This window comes from Rissa tridactyla, chromosome 1, assembly GCF_028500815.1.
Source record: "Rissa tridactyla isolate bRisTri1 chromosome 1, bRisTri1.patW.cur.20221130, whole genome shotgun sequence".
NCBI classification, from domain to species: domain Eukaryota; kingdom Metazoa; phylum Chordata; class Aves; order Charadriiformes; family Laridae; genus Rissa; species Rissa tridactyla.
In genome coordinates this window covers 138,970,651-138,993,384 of record NC_071466.1, presented here as the reverse complement: position 1 = coordinate 138,993,384, position 22,734 = coordinate 138,970,651, and the positions used below count along the sequence as shown (strand labels likewise).

General features: G+C 37.8%; 1 protein-coding gene across 5 annotated transcripts in view; it reads left to right on the top strand.

The window, feature by feature from the left end:
• Positions 1-22,734, top strand: part of LOC128908446 (potassium voltage-gated channel subfamily KQT member 1-like) — a 516,130-nt gene that overhangs the window by 97,108 nt on the left and 396,288 nt on the right. For all 5 annotated transcript variants that reach the window (XM_054198677.1, XM_054198695.1, XM_054198699.1 and 2 more), the window contains exon 12: positions 5,864-5,978. In XM_054198677.1, coding sequence (XP_054054652.1) covers positions 5,864-5,978 — 115 coding nt within the window. The remainder of the gene's footprint in view (positions 1-5,863; positions 5,979-22,734) is intronic.

The window sequence follows — 22,734 nt, the reverse complement described above, 5'->3', positions numbered from 1 at the left end:
TTCTATATAGGATAGCTTTACTAGCACTAATAAGCAGTCCTTGTCCTGAGAAAGAAAAAGAATAATTGAAATGGATTAAAGTGATTAAAAGACAGTGGCACTAAAGGAATAGATTGGAATTTACTTTTGGTCTCTTAAGCCTGTCTTTTATAATGTTCTGTTTTAAAAACAACCAACGAAACAAGCAAAACCCCCAGACGAACAGGAAAAATCCCCACCCTTACTTGCATCTAGTAGAGGAGGCTTTATCCTCATCAGCATTCTCTATATGTTAATCTTTTTACTGCTTTGGACATTGGTTTAGCTTACCTTTTATGTCCCATCTGGTCCTTCTTCAGCCCTGTGTTTTTGCATGCAGCTCTACAACTTTCCTGGTCGTCTTTATCCATCTGCTCTGTGAGCTCTCCCTTCTCACCAGGTACTTGGCATTGTCTTCACATAATCTATTACTTACAATTTGAGGAATAAATATTCATACAACAGGAACTGTTTTATGTTAAATTGTCTCAAATTTACCATCCATTTCTTTCCATGTGTCTATGTTTTGCCAGTTTAATTTTCCAAGTATTTCCTTTCATTCAAGGTGTTTGTATTCCTAGGAGTAGCAACTGCTGGTTCCCGTCTATATAGTGTAAGCAGCCACTGCAATTCTCTGCAGACTTTTGTGAAGTAGACTATGATGTGGGAATGGTATGAATTATCTTTAAATTTGTGTTTGGGGTTTTTTTGGTGCACGTGAAAAAGACTCCTAATAAAAACAGTAAATTGGGATTATTTGCAATAGAAGAGAGCTGCTTTTTCTTTTTTTTTTTTTTTCCCCCACATTCTTTATCTGAGAAGAGAAGAGTGCAAAATCTTCCTGATTATTTTGTCCTGGTATTGGTAGGCATTGCCTATTTGAGAATGACCATGGTAATGGGAACCATGTGCAATTATATTTTCTACTGCAGTTGTAAATTGAGCTCACTTTTTCCTCATACTACAAAGACAGAAGTTACTGTAATATAGATAAGGAATCTGAGGTTAGATAAAGCTAATCAGCATTACAAAGATATCTCTGGGGTTACATTTTGATGTGTTTATTATATATTCTCACCATTTTAGAAACTGATACTGAAGGAAAAAATAGAGGTATATGAAATTTAACTTTTCTTTTGCTGTTTCATTTAATGAGTTGATCTGTTTCATGGATTCCTAGGTCTATGGCATTCACTGGTATTTGTTGTACTGTGGTAGATACTGTTCTGTATTTTAAACTTGCTGCTTCCAACTGTTCATGCTCAGAAAATGTTATATATTTTATAACTGAATAGGTACAGCTTCTTCATGTTGTGAGTAGTAGCACGTGGAAAGGAAGGATAGCTTCTCTTCTCTTTCCCCTTCATATTTCTTTGCCTCCCCTCCTTGCTACTCTGCAACAACAAAAATTAGGCATTCATTCCCATGAAGTCAGCTTGGAAAAGGAAAGCTTATTAAAATAAATATAGAGAGGGAAGATACAGTTGTTCTGGCTTGAGATGCAGATGTTATAAACTTACCATATGTAGTAGCTGGACCTTACAACTTTGAGTTTTATTTCTGGAAAGCATCACTACCATGTGTTGAATGTATTTTAATGCTCCACACTTCCTCAAAATGAAAGTATTATCATGAATGATTATTATGAATTACTTCATTGCCCAGAAGCTTACGGCTTCCTGACATGAAAAAAAAAATAATTGTTCCTTTTTGTGTGATTTTAGGAATTTTTGATTTAGGACTGAGCATTGCTGTCTAAATGAGTTTTGTAAGTTCACTCAGGGAAAGTGACAGTTAACTTCAGAAACTGAGTTGGTTCCAGAACGGGTGTTTCAAATAAGATAACTGCTCATGACTCTACCAGTCACCTTAAAGAAAGAGGATGTTTAGAACAGAGGACATGTTACTTGCATTTAATGTTGACATTAATGTTTGGATGTGTAGACCAAAAGACATTATTAATGGGTCAATATTTTAAAGCAGGAACACGGACTTAATGGGTGATAAAAGCATAAAGATATTTAGTATTAAATTGCTTTTATTAAAGAGCTATGATGATAAAACAGGTATTCTCTTATGATGGCTTAGTACTTCACAAAACACAAACCTGAACTGAGTCAAGTGGCTCTGAGAGTAGTAGGGAATCTTACAATGTCACCACCCAAATATTACGAACCTCAGAGCTGTGATTTCTGCTATAACTTATATTTAAGAGCAGCACTTCTAGGAGCAGCTTTTCTTTCTCTTAATACTTGTGTACTCTAGAGGCAGGCTTTTGAGATAGATCTAGTCTGTAACCAAACTGGCAAAAATTGTTCTGTCCACAGATCTGACCCTGTGGGAAGTGTGGGAGGGGAGAGGGGAAGCAGGGAGGCAAATGACATGACCCAAATCCTTAGTTCTATGGTGCTAAGTGCACATCTTCAATTCACGTAGTAAAATGAACTATGGAGTATATGTTACAGAACTCCTGTTTGTATAAAGTACATAATCACATCATTGTCTTTTTCAAAATGCTTGAAGGAATGAAATGCATGTGTACTACTTGTGGGATGAGACTGTCACAGATAATCATAGTAAAGCATTCACCAAACAGAAAATTTTCATGCTTTTCATAGAATCGTAGAATGTGTTGGGCTGGAAGGGACCTTTCAAGGTCATCTAGTCCAACCCCCCTGCAGTAAGCAGGGACATCTTTAACTAGATCAGGTTGCTCAGAGCCTCATTAAGCCTGGCCTTGAAAGTCTCCAGGGATGGTGCCTCTACCACCTCTCTGGGCAACCTGTTCCAGTGTCTCACCACCCTCATTGTAAAGAACTTCTTCCTAATGTCTAATCTAAACCTGCCCTGCTCTAGTTTAAAACCATTGCCCCTGGTCCTATCACTACATGCCCTTGCAAATAGCCCCTCCCCAGCTTTCTTATAGGCCCCCTTCAGGTACTGGTATATAGGTACCCTGTATAAAGAGGGACCAGAAGCTTGCCATGCTTGTGTAGGTAGCCAAGTATGGATTGAGGGCATTATGCCCAGGATTATATTCTACATGTCTCTGCAGAAGGTCCATGGTGAGAGAAGCAGGGGTTCCAGGTGCACTCTGCAGTTACAGCAGAGCTGCTCCGCAACGCTCAGCACAGCACCTGCAAATGAGATTAATGAGAAAGTGAAGGTTTCAGAACTGGCATTCTACTGTTGTCCCTCTTTTCGCGTAACTATCCTGTTATGGAGCAAACAGCCATTGTAGTAGTCAACACTTCTGAGAAAAGGAATTAGCAAGTGAGATGTAAACAATTGGGGTTTTGTGTTTGTTGTTTTGTTGTTTTTTTTTTTTTTAAAGAACCCATGGATGCAGATTGCAAACAGCAGTGTGATGAGACAGAGATAAGTTTGATAAGGCAATATGGACCAAACCTTTAAAATGACAGAAATAAAATATAATCCTGTTTGTTTTCATGACAAATGCATTGCAGTAACATTAATATCTATTCTGTGCTATAAGGGAGGCAAAATCCCATGAATTAACTAGGTCCTTCTCTTACCATTTCAGCAGTCCATTGTGTACTAGGAATTGATAGAAATATTTTCCTTTTAATTTGATATGCCTTACATGGGCACAATGACTTAACTCTGCCTTTGGCTGACTCTCAAATTCTGCTAGGCTTCTATGAGGAAAACCTTGCTGAAGTTGAAGCCAAAACTCCCCCAGGTTAATTTTGCAGATGCGATCATATGCAATGTTACTGCTTTAGAGATTGAAGGAGCCTATTCCTAAATCTGTGTGTGCTTCTGTCCTGGTTCCGGTGGGGACAGGGTTAATTCTCCCCAGGCTCTGGCAGGGACACAGGTATCCCATGCCACGTGAGCCATGCCTGCCCTGAGCTGCCCAGGGCAGGGCAGGAAGTCTCGGCTTGGATCAGGCAGGGGCGTCCCGGGCCCGGTCGGCGAGCAGCGGTTCCATAACCGTGTTTGTATATTCCTCTGTCCGTGTTATTGTTGTTGTTTTCTTGTTCCCTCTGCTGTTCTGTTAAACTGCCTTTGACTCAACCCACGAGTTTTGCCTTTTTCTTCTGATTCTTCCCCATATTGGGAAAGCTTGAGAGAGCGGCACATAGTTCTTTGTTGCCGTCTGAGGCCAAGCCACAACAGCTTCCCAAAGCAATACTTCAAATATTGGATCTGTGTATCTCAAGCCTTAGTCCAGAAATAAAGCTACATACTTATATTACAGAAAAAAACGTCCGGTCAGAACAAGTGCAGAACTGGCAGGTCTCACAAAATAATGCTCCTCTAGAGCAACCCGAGTGTTTCAGTAATGCTGTAAGAGCACAGAAGTTCCATGTTCCCAGTGCCAGTAGGTTTTGGTTTTCTCCTGGAAACATAGTTTAATTGTGATTGAATGCAGCAGATGTGAATAAAATAGCTTTGTAATGTTATGTCCTTTAGAAGCGTTCAGTTATGCCACTTTATAATTATATTCCATAGACTTCATTTTCACTCCTTGCCGTTTATGCTATGGCTCTTCCAGTAGTAAGCTCTGATATTGTATGCTTTTTTAGGATTTAGCTGGAACGTAGTCCAGTCAAAGTGGTGCTGTAGTATTAACTTGAGATTTCAATAATTTAGTTTTCTAGGAGGCAAGCTTTCTCATTTTTGTCATGTAGGTTGTTTTTGCCTACTTACCCATCTCAAAGTGTGCAAGCAACGCTACTTATTCTTTTACTTGTTTTGTTTGAAACTTAATTTTAGTGATTTTTCCCTCCCACCCCACAAACACTTATTTTCTTTTTTTTTTCCTCCCTTGAATTTATATGCATCATCCTATGCATTTTCCAAGCCATTTCACTCTGCCAGATCATAACTGTATATGCCAAGTTTTCAAGAATGATCAGAATTAAAATATATAGGGAGCTTCCTTAGAAACTGTTGGGATCACTAGTCGTCATGAAAAAAATTGCTATTTCAGATCACAGTAATTTAAGCTAGATGTACTTCATAGCTTTTGAAAAAGAAATAAATATAGGAAAAGATGTTCAAAAGACCTCAAAGCGGAAATTTTATATGAATATTGATGCAGCTAAACTCAGAAAGGCAGGTACGTGTTTACCTCACATTTATAGAGGAAGAAGTCAGCCTTATACTTGATGGAAATGAGCATTGAAACTAGAGCTTTTTAAAACAACAGTTTTCATCAGTTACAGGGCTAGCTGCAGTTCTCTGGTTTTTGCAGTCTGTGAGTGAACTCCTCTGTTCATGGGCCATCATATGTCTTCCCAATCTGTAATGAAATTTGTAGCTTTCGTACGGTTGGAACATATGCTGAGCTGCAGTACAGCTTTGCATCCATCATGGTCACCCTGCTGACCCGACGGCATTCAAGCACCTGAGGCTTTTCCCTGCTCTGTGGGAGAATTTTTGAACACTGGTGAATACAGTGACCAAATAGAATGCCTGAAACAAAGATGCTGTATATATGATAATAGCAATAAAATTTGTAAGAAGGGTTTTAGAGAAATTAAAGTGTGTGTATCAAATAGTATTCATTGAGGAAATTCTATCATCATGACCACATTGAAATTGTGGGTATGGTGAATTTCTGCTTACAGGGAGACAGTCCTTGAGAAGACAAGCCTTTCTAGTAAGAGGTTCCTTTGTATTTGAACTATGTATGTGCTCATATATATTTTTGTATGGCATATAAGCATCAACTTCACAGATTCTGATAAAAAGAAAGCCATGTCTCATATTACAACCGTTTCCTTAATCTACTGCACAGTATCTTAAGCAAGGAAAAGGGCTTTTATGTATTGTCTCCCTAATGCATTATGATTTCTTTGAATTATTTGTGCAGTGAGAAGACGTTTAGAAGGGAATATGCAAGAAATGTCACTAGCCAACAGCTTCACTGATGACATTGACCTTATATCAGAAGAGTCACCATTGCCAGCTGTATCCGACGTGGCACAGTAAGTGGAACAACAACTTTTTAATTGATAATATAAATATCTGTTAATGGTGAGGGAGACTTATCACTGAATAAAAGTATTATTCTTTGGCTAGCTGCACTTGAAGTGATTATGAGCTTGATGTTACTTAACTATATGTGACCGTTTCTACAAAATACAAGTTTAGCTTTAAGTTTAATGGATGTAGTCAGACACCTGGAAAGAAACATTGCTCTGCGAGCAGTGGTTCGCAGTTTCAGTGTCTTTGTTGTTTTAAATTTGATGGCAGCTGACACAGTTCCTGAGCTAGATTGAGTTTTACAGGTAGGTTTATACTTTATAGAATTATGAATCAGTTTGAGCTCTAAAGCACTCCTAATATGAATAATGTATGAATTAATTGAAAACAGAAATGAATAGTCATTTATACATACAGCCTGGAAACAGAAAGGCTACATTATGCGTCATATTTTGATAAAGCCAGCACACTTGTGAGGAAAAGATGTTCCACAAAAATGAAAGTAAAATTATTAAGGAGATGTTGAAGGTGTCTGGATTGACAAGGACAGAAAATCCCCATTATCTGTGAGTTCAATGCAGTTGTTGAATGATCTCTTATGTTGCTTGTATTTGGTTTATCAAATGTCTATTTCTTTAAATAAGCATAATAGTATCTTCATGCAGGACACTTCCATATTGTGTTTTGACAGGATCATGAGTAATCTTTATGCTTTTGTCATATAATGTATAATTCCAGTGTTGGGGATGGGGATTCTGGAGTAAATTTCAAATGTGAAGCAGAGCATTAAAGCATACAGGAAGGCCTGGATGGACCAGAGCATTCAGGCGTCATATTAAGGCTTTGTCTTATGTGCAGAAACTGGTACAAACAATGCTGGTGAATAGAAATCTTGAGTTAGCAGTGATATATGGCCTAAAGGTACTGTACAGCTGGCACAAGCTCATGAAGGTCTAACTAGTCATTTGGGTGTTATGTTAATGTTGGTAAAAAACTCACATGAGTTCACAGTTGCAAAAAAAAACCATGGAGTTGTCATGGGAAAAACCCTTTAGTAAATATCAGATTGAAAAGAAGAATGAAAATTGTTGCTTGCCTTCAGATAGGGAAAAATACAGACAATGTTGTTCAGGATGAATCTGAAAGCAATGTGATTCTAATCTATAGTGTGATTGCTTTTAAGATGTTTCCTTTCACATCATATGGTTACTTTCTGTCCAGGTAACTTGTACAGATGATGTGTCTACTAAATCTGTAGTAACTATACTATGCTTTTATACAAGATATCCTGGTGCTTATATTTTCCCAACATGCTATATTTTGACCTTCTTTCAAAGCAGATAATTATAAGTTGTTCCATTAAAATTGATCTTCTTTTAAAATCCGTACTGTGCAAGCACAGGATTTTGCATTTGGAAAGAAACAGTTCTAATCTTATTTCTACTATTTAGTGCATGAAAAATGGTGGTATTGTATGTTATTCTGTATAGTGCACCTTGTAAAACTGTACCTGCATTTCAAGCTCATATTACAGTTTAAATGCATTTCTCTTATGTGTGGAAAGTAAGAAAAGGGATAGTAGAAAGCTAACCAAATATACAAATGAAAAAAATTTAAAATATGGAGAGAATTTGACATAATATGCTATATGGTTTAAAGTAATATACTATCAGTTCATTAATTCCTCTTGATGTGGATGTCAAGTGCATGTAAATAGAATGATCTTGCAACTAAATATCAATAAATTAATTATTATTGAATTCTAAGACCCATTATATATAATTTATTTATAAATTTTAGCTTCTGAATATTTGTCATGAACTTCAAACGTACAGAAAACATAAGGTCAAAAGTTATAGTGTAATATAAAATGATAAAGGTACTACATAAAACAAAGCCAAAACACCATTTCATGTAGTTTTATGCTTCTAAAGTCAAGCATGCCAGTTTTCATATTTATCACTGATAAACTCATTTTGTATGTGTGTAATTTTACTTAGTAGGATGCACTCATTTAAGAATTGTCCTGACTCTTGAGTAGCAATGTAGTATCTCATTATTCAAATTGTGAACTTCATTGGACAAGCCCAGAACATGATGCATTTATGGATCTTGCTTTTAAACTGCCATTTTTAATGCAAACAATAAGATATTAACACTGTGTTTGCCTTACATACATAGGTGTTCTACATGAATGTTAGATATACATAGCGTGATTATTTGTCTTGTCTTTTAGCAGAAATATAAGCAGGTAAGTCTTCACGTGTGCTATACTTGCTTTGGTGTGTGAGCTTTCCAAAATAGCATGGCTTTTGCTTTGCACTTAGTAGTGTATTCCCTGCACTAGTGTGCCTTGGATTTTATCATAGGGGAAATAATTATATTTTTTTTCTGTTAAAAGTTCCACTTTTATTCTGCTTGTTTACCTGGCTGGAATACACAGTTATTCTGTTTGTTTACACACATCTTGTTTCATGCTGTGAAGTTATGTACCAGTCAGATTCACCCCACCCCCTGCTTTTGGAGTGAACTATGTAATGGAAAGTGGTTTTATCTCATTTGGCAATAACATGTATTTGATAACTAGCACGGCAATTCTTCATCCTGGAGTCACAGTGCAGTCACTGAATTAGACGAATTCTTCTAAGAGTAGAATTCAGCCAAAGGTGTGTGTATATATATATGCAATGAACCGTCTCAGTTTGCAAAATAAGTGAAAACATTACTTTCATGTAACAGTTAATGATAGTATGCTATGATGATGGCAGTTTCACTTCTTTGTGAAGTCAGGCTTGACTTTGTCAAGCAGCTAAATGGCAAAGTTTTCCTTGCCTTCGACAAGCACTATGGGTTACAAAATCAATCTTACAGTATACTTTTATTCCAAAGCTGGTAACTGGTCATTTTTTAAACTTTGTAAGCTGCTATATTGATTATTGAACATGAAATGTCAGGTCTACAACTGTAATATTTTGAGGTTTTCTTTCTGTAATGTGAACGGTAGATTCTTCTGAAATCCTCTCTGCTAGACAGACGATAGGAGAGGTCTTCTCTGATAACAGTAACCTTTACTTTTGGCCATGCTCTCTTCAAAACTCCCTTCATTGTGTGGGAAGGCAAATACTGTCCTAGGAGAATAGAGTTCCAACCCTTGAGCCATGCTACCTTGGACAAACATCTGTGGCGCCGATCTGCACATGTGCATTAGTCTCACAGTCGCTAAAGTGGTTGCTCGTCAAAACCTATCAGGCTGGTTGGAAGCTGGTGATACCACCATTTAAGAATTGAGTCTTGAGTGAAGGCAAATTAGTTCAGTGGGTTGCAGCAATGCCCACGTTTCAGTGGTTAATTTCTGATGTTAGCGATCCATGCAAGCTTAAAGAAGGTATGCTGTCGTGGTAGAAGGTGTCAATAAAAACAATTTGCAAGCTTGCTATTTGGTTTTGAGCTTGAGATACCTTTCCATAGAAATATAGCTGCTTTAGATCCTTTAGGTAGTTGGGATGATGTTTGTTTCTGTTGATCTTGGCAAAATTGTGGAAAAATGCAACCTCCAGAGCTAGGGAACAAAAGCATCATATTCCATATGTAATTCTGTAGTTGTCTGAAGTTTCTTGCTGAATATCTCTGGCCCAGGCTCTCAGGGGTAAAAATCTGATGTGGTTGCTGACCTGAGTGGAGCTATGTTGTGTTTTATACTGGCTGCTTCTGAGGTGTCCAAAGTTGAATAAGAATGATGTCGTTAGCAATTAATCAAATATGACAGATGAAATAAATATGTTAATTTCAATCAGTTAATGAGTAGCTTTTAACAATAAATGCTTAGATTAACTTATTGCCTGATGTATTTACCCACCCAATTTTTAAAATTCTCTGCTAAGCAGTCAGAAGATGACTCCATCAATGCATAAAGAAACTGCAAAATGTTTCTTTCTCTGTGCTTTGAAACCTAGAAATACACTACTGATTATATTTGTCTCATTATAGCACATTTGCTTGGTCCTTAGGGTTAGTCTTCTACATATGTTGATAACTATCTAAAATTAATTATATATTAGGGAAGGTCTAAACTTTGAGAATGTTACTTCTAGACCTGGACAGTTAATTTTTATCACTTTCCTCTTTCTTGCTAACCTTAGCACTTTCTTTATATCACCTGATTTTTTGGGTTCAAGGTATAAAATCAAACAATTCGAAGATGGATCCATCATCCAACTTGATTCAACATAATGCATTGTGCCACTTCTTTCTCCATGATTTTTTGTCTTGAAGCTCCTCTTTCTTCCTAATTTCCTACTATGTGCACATAGATGTTCTGACAGAAGGACAGAGGACCTGGTATAGAATTAAGCCTGCTTGTAGAAATAATAAATGGTAAATTCCTGTATCTCTGTTACAGATTGTTTACTAATGAAAGAGGCAAGCTATTACTCCAAATGGCACTGATTAAGCAAGTGGCAGTCTGTGATTTGTGCTTTTTTTGAAGTCTTTTCTCTTATCCATTGTTGCTAGGACTGTTTTATCTGTCTGGTGCAGCCTATCATGTGTATCATAAGGTCTTTGAGGAAAAGAGCTGTTGCTATTGAGGTCTGTAAAATGAGTAAGCTTGCTAATTCTTGAACAGTGTTCATAAGCAACAAAAATGCAAATAAAACCTCTCAAAGTGTGTATGAATTTGGTAAGTGACAAAACGAAGAAAGGAGAAATACACATCAGAATGAGAGCAGGGACAAACCTTAGTGGATTTTTGATCCTTCTTCTTAGTCCAAACATTTAAGGTCAGACACTCCCAACAGTTGGTTCAAGCCATAAATTATAGTTGTGGTGTACCTGTATTAAGTGACACAGCCTTTGGGGATGGGTATGTGCCTTGATTGACAAGCAAGCATGTGAAGGTCCTTGAATATGTCCAGAGGAGGGCAACAAAGCTGGTAAAAGGTTGGAAGGCATGTCCGATGAGGAGTGGCTAAGGTCTCTGGGCTTGTCTAGTTTGGAGAAGAGGAGGCTGAGGGGTGGCCTCTCTACAGCTTCCTGAGGAGGGGAAGGGGAGAGGGAGGTGCTGATCTCTTCTCCCTGGGATCTAGTGATAGGATGTGTGGGAATGGTTCAAAGCTGTGACAGGGAAGGTTCAGACTGGACATTAGAAAGCATTTCTTTACCAAGAGGGTGGTCAAACACTGGAACAGGCTTCCTAGAGAGGTGGTCAATGCCTCAAGCCTGTCAGTGTTTAAGAGGCATTTGGACAATGCCCTAAATAATGTGCTTTAACTGCCCTGAAGTGGTCAGGCAGTTGGATGACATCGTTCTAGGTCCTTTCCAACTGAAATAGTCTATTCAATTACAAGTCCTGTAGACCTGCACTAACATACTCCTGCGCTATCAAAACCCACTCTTGAGGAAGAAGAAACAATAGCATTGTTCCCATGTTGAATTGTGCACATGGTGTTTGGTGGTTTCTGGATTCTTCTTGGCTGCACTGAAGCTTTGCAAGAGTAAAGGAGATCACTGTACGTAACTTTAAGCCTTATTTTTTTTTTGTTTTTTTAATCTCCACCTGGTCCTATTGTTATGCAGATTGTGATGACAACAAGCCTTGGCCATGAAAATATTTTCTGTCATACACGCCAGAGTTAACCTTCCAGCAGGAAAGAGAGAATTTGGCCAATAGACTGTATTGAAAGATTACACCAACCTGGCCCCAGATAGCACAGTCTCAGGAAAAATATACACAGCACCAGCTTTAGAGACAGACATCCTGTTTTTGTTTTTCAGAGCTATGTGGTTTAAAGCTGTGGTGTTTAAAGCTCTTTACACTGTAAGGAAAAGCAAAAGTTAGAAATTCTATATGTCAGCATGGTTAAGCAACTGTGTTTGAGTATGCATTTTGTAACTCACTAAGGTCACGTAAAGGTAAATGTCAGTTAGTCTCTTAGCAGAAAGCAGTGTAATGCTGCAGTTCAGCAGTCATCACGTCAGCTCTCTTGGGAGGAAACCTTTAGAAGGTGAGATCCACATACAATGACCATCGTCAGTCGTAATTGCCATCAGTTGAACAGCTGTAGTAATAACTCTTCAGCTGGAACAGGCTGCCAGGGAAGTGATAGCTACACCTGTTCCCCACGGGAAAGTGGGGTCTTAATTACTTTTCATGGGTTGAGAGTGAGACCAACAGTTGCTCTTCTTTCTGAGGCCCTGTCCACAACAGAGTCAAATCATGTTAAGGAACCGTGGGTTTAATACAATTCTGGGTAAAACAATTCTATGTAAAAGTTTAGAAAGCACTTTTGTACTTCTGCTACATTCCTATGTGTTAATCTATGTGTGAAAATGTCTCATTATTTCAGTTCAAGGTCTTAAAATGGTGTAATAGAAGCACAGAGATATGAATGTGGAAGCAACCAGATATCCACCATTCCTACCTCTAATTTTTTCTTTAAAGCTCATAGTATGGAAAACAGCTCTTAAATTGTATGAGGGAGATCTTATCTGCAAAATGATAAACAGAAAAACCCAGCATTGCTATGTGGTTATTGCACAATCAAAGGAAGTGGGAATACCTGCTAAAAAAAAAAAAAGGAAATGGCTAATTGCCATAAGCTATGTAAGAACCCCGAGGACGGGTGAAAAGATAGATCTGAGACTTAAGGTAATGGTTGCAAAACCTCAAGGCCTACAACGTAGCACTTCCTTCTAACAGGGGAAGCTAAGACTCCGAGGGTGAGGATGGCTAAATGCTGTGTTCTGTGTCATCATTGCTGAATCCTGATACAAAAGGACTATCACAAATTAATCTTCAATGAGGATCAGAACCTTCTGTGATGACTGAGGCTTAATGAGGCAAAGAAGTTATTCTTGTCTGTTTGTGCTTGCTCCAGGCTGCCTGGATGAACACAGCACCAAAGCTGCTCCCCACTTTGACAGAACTGGGGTCTACAGAAACCTTTTTGGGGAGTGGGACGGGACATTTAGCACTGCTGTTCACTGAAGTGGAAAATCCCACCATTGTTAGTGATCCATGCAACTATATTCAAAGGAAGGTGCTTCATTATTCATCTTGGCATTAACCTTTTCTCCTCAAAAACAAGTTTAGGAACAGTGTTGTGTTTTCTTTTTTTTTTAGTGGAAGTAGTTTATCATAGGATTGGAAGATACGAAATATGACTGGCTTCCTCCATTGCCCACTAACACAGAAATTTATTGCAAAGTGAATGGAACAAACTGTAAAACTTAGGCTAGGTCTTAAAGCTTACTTTTGTTGTCTTCAAATAAAATGGTGCTGTATGACCCGTTTAGAGTTATTGGTCAGCACTTGAAAAAAGGGATGTTAAATCCATCTTTCAGCTTTATCTCAGTCTTCCAGTTGTTCCCTCCATCTGTAGGTGGCAGTGAAGGTTTTATCAGGGATTTAAGAGTATTTTTGTGTCCTTCTTTGCCTCTGCTTGAAAAATCCAGCAGTGTGCAACTCTTGACACAAAGCATATTTTCAGTCTTTCTATGGGTTTGGTCTATTTGTGCAAACACCATTTATCTCTGTATTTTTATCATAAATTCCTCCTATAGCTTCTTGCTTTTAGTCTTATTAAAGAAACAGTTCACCTTGTCACCAGCAAATCTTACCACGTTGAATATCATTAGATCTAGTAATTAGGTAGTAATCTTGTGTAGGATAATTGAATCTACTGAAAGCTAATTAATAACACTTTTATTACTAAGATAGTGTCCCTAGCGTCCTTAATCATCATCTTGATCTGTTGTACCACCCGTTGTCCTTTTGCACACACTCATGGATAATTTTAAAATATTGTTGTTGTTAATTTTTGAAAGCATGATCGGGCACTTGATGTATCATGTAAATATTGCCCATAGTGTCACTGTGCTAATACAGGTATTGGAGAAAGTTGTGAAGCAATCCTGGCCATCAACCAGCCAGTGAAGGGAATGGTATTACAAGAATATTGTATCACCCAAGAGGAGTGATGACAGCAGCAAGGTTGCTTGGAGTGCAGAATATTCCTGAAGATACACAGTTTGCCTGCCATCCCTGCATCGACACTTCATCCATGTTTTTGAAACAAACATAAAATGAAGTGAGAGGGAGAGATGAGAAACTAGTAAGTGGGCAACTCGCAGTAACATGAAGGCATGGCATTTATATGGTGTCATTTCCAGCTTTCTCACTGTGCCGTTGGATCTTGACGCTTATTAATCCTCACTCTCACGTACATCTAATATAGGTAGTACTGATGCAACTAGTTCTGTCCACTGCACTCAAAAGCATTATTAATTGCTTCAAAGAGACATTTAGATGAGGGCCTGTCATTTCTGAACTGAAGAAGGTAAAACAGTGAAAATTCAACAGACAGTAGTAATTGCTAAACGCTTTTCGCTGTTATAAGGTCTCGTGTTAAGTTACACTTTTTAGTACCACCTGTTTTTGTGTTGTCACTTCTAATTTCTAGCTCTTTAAAAAGGCTGCTTCAGGATTTATTTCAGCACCCGAAGTATTCTTATTACCATGTAATATGAAAGCAAGGCTGGCATTAGTATAAATTGATGCCATTACGTAGTAACTTTTTCTAAGAATTTTACACTGCTTCTGAGGGGTTTTGGACATATTTTCTTGGTTCTAGTATGAAGAGTAACTTTTCAGAGAATTTTTGCTCTTTTATTTTTAAAAGTGAGTACGTTTGGCCAGTGGAGGGCACTGCACTATAATGCAATGGGAGACAGAAACACCCGTTTCAGTTTTCAAAATCCTATTTGTCATTTCAACAAACTTACTTATAAACTTAATTTATAAGCATCTGAATTTCCCTAATGTTAAATGTGGCAAGTTGCCACACTAAGGAAAAATGCTACATGTGCTTGAACGTCAGTTTAATGAGAAATTTAACCAACCCCCAAAGGCTCAACTTGGTGTTGTGGTTATACTTTCTTTTCTGGAAAACAGACTATTGTAACAGCCCACTGAAAGTTGTCAAAATATAACTAAGTGCATAGATCATGTAAGCCTCTATGCAACAAATGGTTCAGATTTGATGGAGAAGTCTGAAATAAAATATTATTTTGGAAACAGAAACTTCTACAAAAACATGACATTTCATATAATTAATTTTTTCTTAATAAGTTTTCTAATGATTTCACAAAATTTTAGAGTAGGGATAGAAGGCGGTGAGATGACTCGGGACCGTGTGTCTGCAAATGTTGTATGAGAAATAGTTTACAAAGAATGACTCTGTTTTCAGATCAAAGTAAAAGACTCTCATTTGTGGCTTTGTTTTACTAGAAGTTATTATTTATCTCAGTAGCAAGTTAGAGAATGGAAATAAGGCAGATCTTTCATTTGTTATTGAAAAGGGTGCAAAGAGCTAGGACTGGATTCCTAGTCTTCAGTATTGTCTCGTTTTGTCTGTATGTGTGAGGATGGAACCAGTAAAGGGAGGAATCACTTTATAAGGCTTTATTTGGGCTCTATAATTTGTTGATGCTTTCAGTCAAAGATTGATATTACAATGCACGTAATTGGTCCCATCGAGTTCCATGACACTTGGGTAACTGCATTTATATGCATCTGTGATGAAAATTTGAAAGACATAACATTAAAGTATGTTCTTTGCTGAAGATGACAGTACGACCCTTCTTATCAGATCACTTCAGTCTCATTGTTATACAAAATAATGTGCCAATCATAGTACTCGTTCTTCTGGGGGATGGGGTGGAAACTGGTAGAAAAACATGACGGTTGTAATGCAGAGAGAAGTGTGACTTTGTCCTTTACCATGCATAGGTAGAAATAAACAAGCATACATTTTCTTTTAGCCTTGGTCTTGTGGTTTTGCAATAGTTTCAACTTTAACACTTTTTATGTGAGACTAAATTTGATGTATATGAATCATGCATATACCTATTCCAGTAACAGGCACTTCGTCGCATTCATTCTGTCCATTTGTGTAAAATATATTAAGGGACAGGAAAAGCACAGTGATAGGACTTCGTGATATCTGCAACTAAAATACACAGGTCATTACTTTGGTCTACCTCCATCCACAAGCCACGTCACATCTTGTGTTTTGTACTGGCAGCATTCAACAGAAAAATTACTTTAGAAATTGCATTTACCAGTTGTCCTTCCTTTTTCTTTCTGCAGTTGCTTCCCTAGGCTGCTCCTGTAACAGAAAGTAAGGCAGCCCAACCTATCAAATCAAGATTTCCACCTCTGCCGGTGGGGAGCGTATGAGCAGTTAGGGGGAAAAAAAGGTGGAGAAAAGCTTGAAGGCATGAAGACAACATTTGTTTTCCTGGAAGTTATGGCAGTGGAGGGGAGAGCTGGGATAAAAACAATAACATTATCTCTAAGGCAGGGGGTATAAATTTTACCTTAATGATATCTGAGTGCTATACTGCTATCCTTCTGAGTGTTGCGTTGACAGCACATCCTTGCAAGCCAGGATCCTGCCTACTAGTTGAAAGAGTGACTTTTCGTCTCTGTAGCCTACTCGCTTAAGAAGTGATATTGGCTGTCTAATGTGTTGCTCTTACAGACATTATTTCTGGGGCAGTACCAAGCAGAGAAAAATGCAGAAACTGGAAGTGAAAGTTAAGGGAGCTCAGTGCTGTTCATTTCTAGGTTGTGGTGAATGGATTAGAGGAAGAAAAGAGATAGGAAAGAAAATTTTATTACAGATGAGGATAACAGTTGTGTGGTTAGGGAATGCTATTTATGGTTGATTTCTTCACTATTTCGTAATTAACAATATTATTAAAATATATTTTAAAACTTTCACAATAATATATCAGTCATAAATTAAAATAGCATAATTTGGTTATGGTGTTTCATAGTGGAGTTGGAACCCAAAAAAAAAAAATAAAAATTGGAGTTTCTAATTTATTTCTACACAGAAAGCAGGTAGACTGTCCACTTACCCTGAGATACAAGAACAAAGACTTTGTGGTTTTAAGTGTTAATTTGATGTTTATCGAGGAGTGTCGTTGCAGACTTGCCTTATTTGCTAATCCCCGTACAATCTTGTTCTGGAATTACTAGTAAAGTGCTTTTCCTTATTGAAACATAAATAATTTTTCATTTAATTCAGGTGGCTTTTATAGGCTTTTGTATACTACAACATAGTACCCAATGGAGCAAGACATATGCCTACTTTCAATGCATTAAATTACACTGGAGTCCAGATGACGTGGCTGAGTTATTGAAGCTGCTTCTGTTATGTGGGTTGGAGTTAAGACTATGGATCATTTATGACAGCTCCAAAACCACCTCTCTTATAAACATTTGAATTACGTATCTTTCAAAATGTCTTTTTTATTTTTTAAAATACATCTCAAAGAAAAATCTTACAAGGAAAAATAAGTTCTTTAGTAAAAAAATGTATGCATTTAATTTCATTATGCAATTATGAATTGCAATTGAACAATACCAATTTTGTTCCTTAGGTGAACACTATGAGACCGCTGGTTGTTCAGCTGCAGTAAAAGTACAATGCGCGTTCTCTCCTCCATATTGCGTTTTTTTCCACTAAAATAAAATTTAGATATTTTGCAATGAGCAGGCATCTTCATCTAATAAAACTATCCTATTACGTGCAACAAGAGTGTTCACAACGACGAAATTTAGTATTAATTTGAGAGATTGTCTTACATCTGCTTATGGCTGTTTTCTTGGGCAGCCCTAACCAAATTGAAGGAGTGCATTCTAGACCTGATATTTCACTAATTTCTAAATTTGTATAACATTCTTTTTTATGTAGGTAACATTTTGTGCAATGTTTTAAAGGAATAACCAAATGCTCATTGCTAAATCAAGACACAGTTTAGGTTAGATACTGGTTACCTCTATACTGTGCCTGGGAGGTAAAGGACATTGTTGCAGCCAATGTTCTGCATGGCAACTAATGTACATCTGTGTTTGACTCTCTAAATAGGGCTGATTCATAAAAGTGAACAGATAAAATTGTTGCTTTGGTCGTGCTACTGTGTTAACCCCAGTGCTTGGAAACTTTATTTTAATAAGTTACTTTAAGGAAATTTAAGTGACAGAAATTATTTAAAACCTTGTGGTTCCTCATGGATTTCTCAGCTCTGACACTTCCACAGCTGCACATGTAAAAATCTTCCTTTTTATAGGCAAAACCTGATTAACTCCAAATGGGACAATGAAAGTTACTTTTCAGGTTGGATACACTGAAATAGATGCCAGACAAATACCAGTGCCAGTTGCTTGTCTGCTTTTCTTTTTAGTGCACTGTAATTTGGAGAAGCAATTATACTCTCTCTTTTACTTCAGATTAAACCCCCTATCTCCAGGGCTGTTTTTCCCCATCACCCAACAATGCTTTTAGATGTTATCACTATGTTCTCCAAAAACTTTGCCCTAATTGCTTAGCTGTTTGTTTGTATTGCTAAGACAATTTATCTCTGGTCTCTGGGTCAAAATGAATGTATCAGACCATTACAGTACAGAAAGCTTAGTATGTGGGCACTGAAGCTTACAGTCATTGCACGCTATATTGAGTTCTGTTCCTCTCATTTCACATGGTTGTTTTGCTTCTAGCATGCTGTAATGGCATTTTTCATAAGTTACTGATACTTATCTCCTCTGGTTTACGTTAGTTAGGCTGCCTACACCCAAGGACTAGCAAGAATAGATAATCTTGATGGCCTTTTTTATTTAGTCAGCTGTCTACAATATATGTGGTGTTCGTTAGTATTAAAATATGTTTTAAAACAAAGCTCAAAGAGCTCATAAAGCTGTTCTTATGCTGATTTCTCTTACTTCAGCTGTTGCTACTGAAAGATCCCCTCCAATGGGTTCTGTGACTTGTCCCTGTAGTAATGCAAATCCAGTAATATAATGTAATTGGTATTTGTTTTCTTGGACAGAAATTTACTAGAGGTTTCCACATGTTCCTGTGCTTACTTAGCTATTTTGTTTTTTTAAAAAAATTACTTCTAAATGGAAGCGTGTGGAACTTGCAGCATTCACCAGGCATTTCAGATAAGCAAAGCATGTATTCTTCCTGTATTTAGTTCTTTTCTTACTCTTTCTAGGCTGTGGCTGCAGTAAATTTTATACGTCTTCATCTCAGAATTTCATTATTTGTGGAAGTTCACATGCTTTCTCATCTTGACAAAGAACTTAGGGTTGTTTTTTTTAATGTAGGAAAAGTTTCAGTTTGCTTTGTATGCATAATCTTTCATGTCCAACTTTGAGTCAAAGGCTTTTATTAATCTCACGTTATCCACCTGCCAAGCTCTGCTTAAATTTTAATTTAGAAAATGAGCCTGTTAGTGTTTAAGTTAAACAAGCATTGGGCAAGGAGAACTTGCTAGCCAAGGTACTGCTGTGGTACCTTGAGGGTTTTGACTGCAAGCCCTTTATTTGGCCCCTCTTGCCGGGAAGCCTAAGGTCAGATCTAAATAAAATAAGGTACAATTTATTAAGCTAGTGTCATGGTTTAGCCCCTTCCAGCAACCAAGCACTACACAGCTACTCACAGCTCATGGCAGGACGGGGGAGAAAATCAGAACAGTAAAAGTGAGGAAAAAAAACCTCGTGGGTTGAGATAAAGGCAGTTTAATAGGTAAAGCAAAAGCTGTGCATTCAAGCAAAGCAAAACAAGGAATTAATTCACTGGTTCCCATTGGCAGGTAGCTGCTCATCCATCTCCAGGGAAGCAGGGCTCCATCACATGTAACAGTTACTTGGGAAGACAAACACCATCACTCCAAACATCCTCCCCTTCTTTTTCTTCCTCTAGCTTTATATGCTGAGCATGACGCAATATGGTACGGAATATCCCTTTGGTTAGTTGAGGTCAGCTGTCCTGGCTGTGTCCCCTCCCAACATCTTGTGCACCCCTAGCCAACTCACTGGTGGGGTGGTGTGAGGAACATAAAAGACCTTGACTTCTTAGCAACAGCTAAAAACACCAGTGTGCTATCAAAGTATTTCTCATCCCAAATCCAAAACATAGCACTATACCAGCTACTAGTAAAAAGATTAACTTTCCCAACTTGGAACCATGACAGCTAGTTGTCCCTGCTGCTTCTATACAGCGCCGCTTCTGTCAGTGAGGGAGAATTGCTTTGTGACGTGAACTTTGACACTGATCCCTCCATTTTCTCCTCTTGTTTGTGGGGTGGGAGTAGTGTGGGTGCATATCTGAGGAAATCCATGGACCACCACGCTCACTCTGCTGAGAAATCTTGATTGAGCTCTGAGTTCTATTTAAATGTTCAAGCACCTGAGTTTTATCTCTCTAGCTGGTCAAGAATCTGAGTTTATGCATCCTCAGAGGCCCTTAAACTTTTCCCAGGAAGAATGTCTTGCATCTGGAAAATTGGGAGAAAAGTCATTATCTTTTGTTATCAACACATCTCTACAGCAACATCGCAGCAGGTCCCTGCTGTGCAGATGTAATCAATAAGCTAGGATGCAGGGGGTATCCCCATTCCCTTCAAATTTACTCATTTGCTACAATGAGTAGTCAGCCCTGTATGTAGTTGATTAAATATAGGTTTAGAGGCATAATCATGTAGGTAGCTATTGGATTTCTGTGAGTCTGTCTTACAGAGGTCTCTCTTTTCTACGATATTATGTTACACCTTTTTATATTTCTTTTGTTGTTTGTTTGCCCAGTTGTGAAAGCTCTTAACCAACCTGCGTGCTTGAAGCCCTGCATATTTACTTGGACTCCAAATTTAATTTTATCACTCATGCATAGTATTAAAACCTGAAAATTAAGTCAGAATTATCCTCCTGTTTACTTTACAGCAAGTCTGTGTGTGTGATGAGTAAACACACTGTGGGTGGCCTGGGGTAAAATAAAATTTAAGTGCTTGTTCGCAAGGGCAGCTTTCTTCACCTTCAATAGATAAACACCTAGCCATGGTTTAGCAGATTTTACTAGTTGGTTTATTTGACATGGGAAACAAATACCCCACAGATGAATGTAAAACTTTTTTTATTATTATTTTGGTCTTTTCGTAGGCATATTGTAAAGTTTTCTGAGTCCTCTAGTGCTCAAAACATAAATCTTATTTTTGGTGTTTGGTTTAAAGATTTTGCCACAGCCTAGATCCTAGACTCTGTAATTAAACTGGAAATAACAAAACCAAAATATATGCCATACCTTACCCATTCAGTCTTTATCTCAGATAAGGATTACACAACGAAATAATAGCAATTGATAATAAAAAAGTCCTCGTAGTATCACAAAGTAGTCCTCTTTTTGAATTGAATCCTTTGAGCACCAGTAATGAACATTTCTGAAATCTCTGATTTCAGCAGAGGAATTGTGATGCTTTAGTGCATGAGGTAATGAAGAACTGGAGCTGTGACCAAGGTTATTTAATCTTATCTTTGCCTATTCCTTGTTCAGTAAGTGCTTATCTCCTTCACAAATAGAAGAGGCATGAGCTCATTGTAGAATTTACTATTCAAGACATTACCATTCCCCTTACTACTTATTGTCTGAGATGGCTTTTCTTATTCTAGCATTGTCTGAGCAAGGTTAATGTAAGTATTAAAGTTTGACAGCAGTTATACTTCTCCCTGGGTAAGGGGTTCCTGCTTGTTCATTCGTTTCAGTATTCTTGTTTGGTAACAAAGAAATAGCATAGAAGTGTCTGACAATTCAGGTGGGTGACTTCACCTTTATTTCAGAAATATTCTTCACAGTAATAGCTACAGACTCCTTATCTACCTGTTCTAAAATGCCTCAGTTTATTGGGGGGTAGGAAAGTCAAGGAAGCAATTAAAGTTCAAGGTCTTTTGGTTTACACTGTTAGTTCTCATTTGAGATCTTTTGTTTAAACACAGCTGGCCTGTCTTGGACTAGCAACCAGCTGTGCTCTGGCAGGTGAAATCTGTAGTTGTACTGCCAAAGCCAGCAATGAAAGCCTATGGAGTCAGAGAGAAATCTGAGGAACCCCTTGACATGGGATATAAGATTGACTCATTCTCAGAGTACAACGGAGTAACTTCTCCGTGCAGGCTGTGGACCCAGATTATTAATTGGGTTGTAAACCATGATGTTTGCACATGAGCTTGTGCTGAGTGACTGTGAGTGCAGCCCATGAGCTGTCTGGTTGCTCTTACTATGTAGGCAGCCTCCGAAGGTCGTGTGCTTGTCTGTGTCTGCTACAAAGGTATGACTTCAAAGAGGACTCGCTGTGGAAAGGGATTGTGTCTACTGCACAGCAACCTGTGGAAAGACACCTTTTGTACAAACACAATCCACAAAGTCCAAATCACAAATGGGAAACAGGTTTTGGGTCTTGTAGTTTCTCCTTTGATATTATTGGAGTATATAAACTTTGTAATCCTCAGTGATAGTGAGATCTGTGACTATATATTTTTCTATCAATGAGATATCCTGATAGTCAAGTTTAATCTTCCCTGGTTTTGAATAACAAACTAACAGACCTTATCTTCATTTCCTTCAAGTGATCATGTACATATGAACACAGTGCTTGATCACTACTTGACTATCTTAATATTTATCATGTTTGTTGTAAAGTTCTGTCAGCTTGCGTTTTCTGCAAATCCCATCTTTTTTCCTCTTTCGCACATGCCATTTTGCATAATATCTATGGAGCAAAGTGAAAGGGAATTTCTGCCTTTAACAGCAAAGGACAGTAAAAATTGTTCTGGTATTTATCTTAGCTATAGGACCCTTAGCATTTTATTTTTTAACTTTAATCACCTGACTTTTCGTATGTTTCTTGGTGGCGATCACGTAC